This window comes from Nelumbo lutea, chromosome 3 (assembly GCF_056320005.1).
Source record: "Nelumbo lutea isolate HS-2025 chromosome 3, American lotus-T2T, whole genome shotgun sequence".
In the NCBI taxonomy this organism is placed as follows: domain Eukaryota; kingdom Viridiplantae; phylum Streptophyta; class Magnoliopsida; order Proteales; family Nelumbonaceae; genus Nelumbo; species Nelumbo lutea.
In genome coordinates this window covers 40,398,532-40,405,946 of record NC_142686.1, presented here as the reverse complement: position 1 = coordinate 40,405,946, position 7,415 = coordinate 40,398,532, and the positions used below count along the sequence as shown (strand labels likewise).

The window sequence follows — 7,415 nt, the reverse complement described above, 5'->3', positions numbered from 1 at the left end:
GAAAGTTAAGAAAGAAATTAAAGATATTAGCGAGGACTTGTTAATTTGTACCAAACTTCTGCCCAGTTGAGAGATTGAACAGCGAGAAAGAACAATCTAGTTGGTAACCTAACCATATGTGTCAACGGAATACATACGAGTTCAGAGATCAGACGACTATAGGCAATAGCCACAGGAAAACGATACACGGAAGGATTAACAAAAGAACACACCATCGCAACAACAAACGCGCTATGTACAACAGAAGTGGTAGAGCATGTAGCTAGCTAAGCTCCATCTATTCACTCACATTCATCAGATGAGAAAACTAACAGTAATATCTATATATCCGTGGCTTCTTTGGAAATATATATTATAGTACGTAGTTGAAAGGATGTAGTACGCAATGAACAGAGACCTGCTTCAGCCTTGAAGCCATTAATCCGAGGAATGAAAGGTGTTGAGGCAGGCAGCAAATCAATCAGCATTCATATACATATATTCTCTACATGATGAGGTCCTCAAGCGGCACTCTGCACGCACCAGAGAGAGTTGTTCTCCAGGTGACATTCCAAGCGCCCTTAGTTCGCTTGGGGGCGGCAGTGGACAAGCTTGCAACCGTCCTCATCTTCTCGATCAAGGCCTCTGTGTTGACCTGTTCCGACAATATCTCCTCCAATTGTTTGGTATCGATCACCAACTTCACTTTCCAAACACCCTTTCCTGGGGAAGGCAGAACTTGGAGAGCTGCAGGCTCCATGGTGGGGTTGAACACCAGATCAGAAAGCGTCCCTGCAGGTAACCTTAATGACCCAACCCTATTGCTGTTCAATTGATCCCTAATGAACTTGCCGTTTGGAGCTCCTGTCTCATTAATCTTGAGAGGAAGCAGATAGTACAGTTCACCATTAAGAAGCAGATCATGATGGAACAAGGGCGTCGATATGTGACCCTGCCTGAAAATTCCATACCCGGGATAATCACTCACAATGGTTCGAACTAGCATCGGCCCTTCTAGCTCCATGATCCCCCCGGAATCCGTCATTATTCGGATAAGATTGCTACTTCTTCCACTTCCAGTCACCACCCCTTTGAGAGAGCAGTTACCCATATTTCTTTTAAGTTTTTCTCTTCACTACTCGATCGATCCACCCCAACAAAGTATCCCAAAGTCGGATGGGGATGGGTTGGGTTGTGGTGCATATATATTTAACTAACAAGCTTCCAAGGAGTTCTGGGAGAAAGAATCTTAAAACAAAAATAAATTGTAACAATAAGTGGAGAGGATAGTAAGACAGAATTTGCTGTTGGAAAGGTCATGTCTGCTTTGTTGTATTTTTTGAAAAATTTTGAGCGATGACATGTGTAGTGTAATTGCTAATTAGAACGTTGGGAAGCATCAGTTTTTATCTGGATAGCTAGTTAATAGTGACTGATCCCATCCACTATAATAATACAATAAAAAGAAATAGACATGACGAAGCTCAAAGATAACAACAGTTAGCGGGAAACAACGACATTTCAAATGGGGTCCAATCCATTTTCTTTAGGGTACAGTTGCTACATTTTCAGTATTTCTGTCCCTCTACTTATCTACTGTTCCCTTTGCCTTTTGCTGATTTAGAAGTCTTTGCCACAAGAATTTTTGTCACAACTCCTAGTGTTACTTCATCTCTACTTCTTGGATTTGGGACTCTAAGTCGAGAATTTAGAGCAGAGGTGTGGCGCAGTCATTATTGAATTGGCCAAGTCTCGGTCTTTAACCAAAGGCTATTACCCAATGTTGGTTTCAGTTATGGGTGCGAGTACAATTCAGGTTAGCCCAAGTTAACATTTTCTACTGCTTTGGGTTCGGTGCCATTCAAAATTTTGCAGTTGCGCCCTGATTCCCTGTTATCTAGGGTTTAATATTGTACAGTGTATCGATTTTCAAGGTGGACAATACATGAATATTTGAAGCCGGGAGTATGAAGATGTTCAAAAGCTTCACCTTCCAAATAACATATTTCATGGTTTGAAATACTTTAAGTATATTATATGAGCTTTTATCGCAAAAAACACCATCACATCACATCAGTGTCAAATAAGGATTCATAATCACTATTTGGTTTCACCGTTTATCAAATAAATACCACAAAATTGAAACACTTTCATTTATGTGCACACGGCATCTGAGTATGTATCAAATTCATGTTCTTGAATTAAAATGATGATGTGACACACTCTTTTTGAGGTGGAAAGTAAAATGTCACTTCAAACACCCATAAACCAAATGGAAAAAGCAAAAAAATGTTTAAAATAACTTTTTAGAGATAAACATTTATCTTAAAAAACCTCCTCTCAGGAAACTCCCATACAACCAAACATAAGCTTAGTTCTTTCGAAGTTCAGAATGGAGCAACGTATCGTCCATATTGATGCATCCTTTGATCTTTACCCTTAGACTCTAACATGTGTTCTCACGCTTGCAAGTTCTTTGATTTTATATGGTGGCAAAAACATGTTGTAGCCTTTACCCTCAGACTCTAACATGTGTTCTCACGCTTGCAAGTTCTTTGATTTTATATGGTGGCAAAAACATGTTGTAGCCTGCGCTGAAGCAATCAAATCGAAATCTTTGGCTTTGATAGAATGCAATTCGGCCGGTCTTAGTTGTCAACGATTTTGTCTCTGACTGGAGCGACGGGGAGCCTGAAACGGAGAAGATGAGGGAACTCCGGGGGGAACCCGGTGAGATAACTCCGAAGCTCAAGTTTATATTCTCTCAAAGGCAAAATAAAGACTAGATGGCACAAAGTTCACATACCTTGTTGTTGGGGGTGGGGGGCTTTTTATAACCACTTCGCGCACTCAGTTCGAAGCCCCTGTCAGGTCGGGTATGATTACATTTGCTTCTGTCAGTTCGGGTGTTGTCCTTTCTACTGGGACAGAACCGCCACTGCTCTTTGTCGGAGCCGTATCTGTAACTGAAGATGGCGGTGTCAGGAGACGGTGGCAAGTGACCGTTTGGAGCACGACCGTCAAGCGTCAGATCCCAAGTCAGTCAGGTGCGCCACCCTTGAGTACGGACTTCCTCGGTGTCAGGCATGGTACGGTTTGTTTGGTTTTGGCATCCTGGGGGCGATGTGGTGGAGTGGTGAGCGAGGAGAAGTCTTGAGTTCGGAGGTATGTCCTTTATTGCTATAGGGCAGGCCAGTTTGGTGAGGTGTGTCCCGAACTGCTTTATGGCAGGCCAGGTCAACGAGGTGTGTCCCAAACTGCTATAAGGCAGGCCAGTTCGGCAATGTGTGTCCCGAATTGTTACATAAGCTAGTTCGGGTTATTGTTTGGTTGGGGCCGAAGGGAGAGTTCGGGCTCCTAGTAGGGAGTTCGGACCGCTGGTAGGGGAGTTTGGTCCGCTGGTTTCTCCCCTTGGTGCTTGCGCCTTAGGCGTGCTTTTGTGCCAAGCTGTTGCCTTTGCCACGTGTTGTGTAACTGTGAGGTTGGGCCAAATCTTCCTTCATCAATTGCCCCCACTCCTCGCACCAAGGGTCTTGCCCTGGCATGGGGAGTTTTTTGAGGTGGTAGGTGGATTTGTCCCGTTCTTCAAATCTTGACAGCGCGAGGTGCTTTGCCAGGGTTCTACGGTTTTCTGGAGTGTCCGAAAAGGCAGGAGACGTGTCTACTGCTTATAAATGTTGACGGATGTGGCATTGTGCGTTTATTTTAAATTTCAAAGAATCATGCCGCTGGGACGTGACAACGGGTCTTTTTAATTTTGAAAAGAGCGCGCCACTGCCATTTTGAGGAGACGTGTGCTGGCAGTTGTCAGTTGCAGAGAGACGTGTGCAGCGCGTTGTCAGTTTCAGAAAGACGTGTGCTGGCGCGTCATCGGTTTCAGAAAGACGTGCGCTAACATTTCATTCATTTCAGAGAGACGTGCTTCAATCACGTCTTGATCTCAGGGGACGTGTAGTCAACGTGAATGCAGGCCGTCGGATTGGCTTTGATATGCACTGTTGGTTCTTGGTTACTGTAGCTATAAATAATAGGGGACCCCAATCGATTTGTCACTTCTACAGTTTGCTTCTTGAGCTCGCGTCCAACTTTTCAGCTCGTGTCCAGGCCTTTAAGTTCGCGTCTAGGCTTGTTACTTCGCCTTCAAGGGTTTTGGCTTGTTCCAGTCTCCGGAGCCTTCAAAACTTTCTTCCGGTGAGTACCTTCCTGAATCCACCCTTTCTCCTCGATGTCTAGCTTTGATAGTTCAGACGATTCTTCAAGTAGGACTGATGTAGGTTCTACGAACCGAGCCATATCCCCCGACTGCCTTAGTGATCCTGAGGTGGAGCTTGAGGATGACCTCGAACCCGTAGGCCGAGCCGCTTCGGGTAGTTTGGCATCTACCTCTCATCGAGGTCGGATGCTAAACAGGTTTGGTCCTTCGACCATGACGCCCGAGGGGCTCCAATCTCTACTCATCTCTTACAATCTTCCTAGTGGGTACACATATTTCATTCCTTCGGGTAGCTTTCCTTGGGAACACGGTCCTGATGAGATCGTGATTTTTCGAGAGCAGCTCGCTATGGGGCTGCGACTGCCTTTCCATCCCCTTCTCGTCGAGGTCATAAACCACTTTGGCGTTACCGTTGGCCAGCTTCATCCGAATTCCATTCGGAACCTGGTGGGGACAGTCTCCATTTTTTGCGAACAGAACTTCCCTTTAGACTTGGAGATATTCTCCTCTATTTTAATGCTCAAAAGGGAAGCTGGTTCTCTTCCCAGGGGAAGATGGGCGTATTACCTGTCTCCTCACCCGGGTTTCAAGCTTCTGCACGAACTTCCTAACAAGGTCCCGGCGTGGAAGCGAGATTACTTCGGGGTGCGAAGTGCACAAGGGTGGCCTTTTCAGATCGGGTGGGGGGAGGCCGCTCTTGATTCTGGTGTCACTCTCGATAAAGAGACGGTGAAGGGCCTCCGGCAATGGGCATGGCGAGGTTTAAAGTGCCATCAGTACTTAACGGAGGCCAAGCTTATTGCGGCCGACCTGAGTTCGGGTAGGTTTCTTAGCTCAGGTTTCTTGTTTGTTTTGTTCCTTCGTTTTTTCTAATGCCGAACCCTTTTCTGCAGGTGTGATGGACGCAGAGAGGACTCATGGGGGGCGCCTATTCCAAGGCATGAAGAGGAGGAAGCGGGTTGTCAAGAGAACTCGTACCGAGCTGCCCCAGGATGAGGAGCCTCAAGTTCCAGGCCACACGCTGGAGGATCTGCCCAGGGAGCCCGAGGTGGCTCCGATGCATGAAGCGGCAGAGGCCCCTTATGCCGAGACCACTCACACGGGTGCTCCCGCCTACTCGAGTGCTCCTGCTTACTCTGGGTCCGCTCATACGCAGACTGAGCCCTCGGGTTTGGGAGCTCAAGGGGAGTTCAGGAGCGTGTTGTCGCCAAACTGCGCTCTCCGGAAGAGTAGGGAGGCTACTTTCCCCGAGGAGATCGCGGCGTGGATCGATCTTCCCTTGAATTAGGTCGCCTGCCGTGCCGTAACTCATGCTATGGTGGTAAGTCAGATTTAGTCTGCCTTCTTCATTTTCTATCCTTCTTGTTGTTGTCGCTCATTTGTTTCTTTTGGTAGGTGAACTCTTCTATTCACGCCTTAGCGGCCCAGGTGGAGAGGAGCTCGCGACAGGCGCGAGCTGCTGAGGCGGGGGTGATTTTGGGGTTGAGAAGCTTCTCCTCGGTGAGGTCGTCCACCTTGAGGGGAGGCCTTAACCGGCTTTGAAACAGGGTGCCGGGGGGGGGGGGGAGCAGTGACTGGTTTAGGTGTAGCTGAGGGAACTACTGCTGGTAATGGTGCTGGGAGAGGTGGTGCAGTACTTGGTGTTGTTGGAGTTGGTGCTGCTGGAATTGTTGCACTTGGGCTTGCATTGCTCGCATGCATTGCATTAGATCGTCCAGCTGGTTCTGGTGGGTTGCTAGTGGGACAGCAGTTGGTTCAGCGAAGTTCGTTTCAATAGGGAGTGGAAGAAGGATGTTCAACGAAGGAGGGTTCAGGGGAGCCACTACTTGTGGCACATTCAAACTAGGGATCCCATCCACTGAAAGAGGGATGGTGAACTGCCCAATGCACACCACGGGAACATGGAGTTGCTCTCGGGTGGTGGTCGTTTCTGTTCCACGTCCGACACTGTTGAAGGCCATGGGTGTTGGAGTTTTTGAAAGAAGGGTAGGTAAGAGAGATTTAGAGGGAGGCTTTTAGAAGCGTTCCCACAGACGGTGCCAATTGATGGAACGCAATCCGGCCGGTCTTAGCTGTCAACGATTTCACCTCTGACAGGAGCGACGGGGAGCCTGAAACAGAGAAGATGAGGGAACTCCGGGGGGAACCTGGTGACATAACTCCGAAGATCAAGTTAGTATTCTCTCAAAGGCAAAGTAAAGACCAGATGGCACAAAGTTCACATACCTTGTTGCTAGGGGTGGGAGGCCTTTTATAACCATTTCGCGCACTCACTCCGAAGCCCCTGTCAAGTCGGGTATGATTACCCTTGCTTCTATCAGTTCGGGAGTTGTCCTTTCTTTTGGGATAGAACTGCCACTGCTCTTTGTTGGAACCGTATCTGTAACTGGAGATGGCGGTGTCAGGTGACCGTTTGGAGTGTGGCCATCAAGCGTCAGATCCCAAGTCAGTCAGGTGCGCTGCCCTTGGGTACGGACTTCCTCGGTGTCATGCATGGTACGGTTTGTTTCATTTTGGTGTCCTGGGGGCGATGTGGTGGAGTGGTGAGCGAGGCGAAGCCTTGAGTTCGGAGGTATGTCCTTTATTGCTATAGGACAGGCCAATTCGGCGAGGTGTGTCCCGAACTGCTATAAGGCAGGCCAGGTCAGCGAGGTGTGTCCCGAACTGGTATAAGGCAGGCCAGTTCGGCGAGGTGTGTCCCGAACTTCTATAAGGCAGGCCAGTTCAGCGAGGTGTGTCCCGAACTGTTACATAGGCCAGTTCGGGTTACTATTTGGCTTGGGGCCGAAGGGAGAGTTCGGGCTCCTAGTAGGGAGTTCGGACCGCTGGTAGGGGAGTTCGGTCCGCTGGTTTCTCCCCTTGGTGTTCGCGCCTTAGGCGTGCTTTTGTATCGAGCTGTTGCCTTTACCACGTATTACGTAACTATGAGGTCGTACCAAATCTTCCTTTATCAGGTTTGTTTTCATGAGCCCACCTTGAATAAGATAAAGTGTTATATCAGATAAGGGCAATTTACCCTCCATATAAAAAAAAGTAATACTTATAAAATAATTAAAATAGGGTAATTCTTTTAGAAAAATATCGAAGAATGGCAGTAATACTGTTCATCGTCTTCCTCTACTGCTCTCTCGAGAGGAAGCTGCTCTCTCCAAAACCAGCTAGGAAATCCAAATTCCTCTTGAGAGTGAACTTTTACGGGAATAATCACAGGAATCCTGCGAAA

The 7,415-nt window shown here is 47.6% G+C and overlaps 1 protein-coding gene across 1 annotated transcript; it reads right to left on the bottom strand.

Moving 5' to 3' along the window:
- Window positions 1-484: 484 nt before the first annotated feature.
- LOC148864429 (uncharacterized) lies at window positions 485-1,024 on the bottom strand. Its single transcript, XM_088976317.1, has one exon. It carries the CDS (start codon window positions 1,022-1,024, stop codon window positions 485-487), a length of 540 nt encoding a protein of 179 aa, XP_088832443.1.
- Between the last annotated feature and the right edge of the window lie 6,391 nt (window positions 1,025-7,415).

Coding starts and splice junctions, on each gene's coding strand:
- LOC148864429 (XM_088976317.1), bottom strand. CDS start 1,024: ATGACGGATTCCGGGGGGATCATGGAGCTAGAAGGGCCGATGCTAGTT.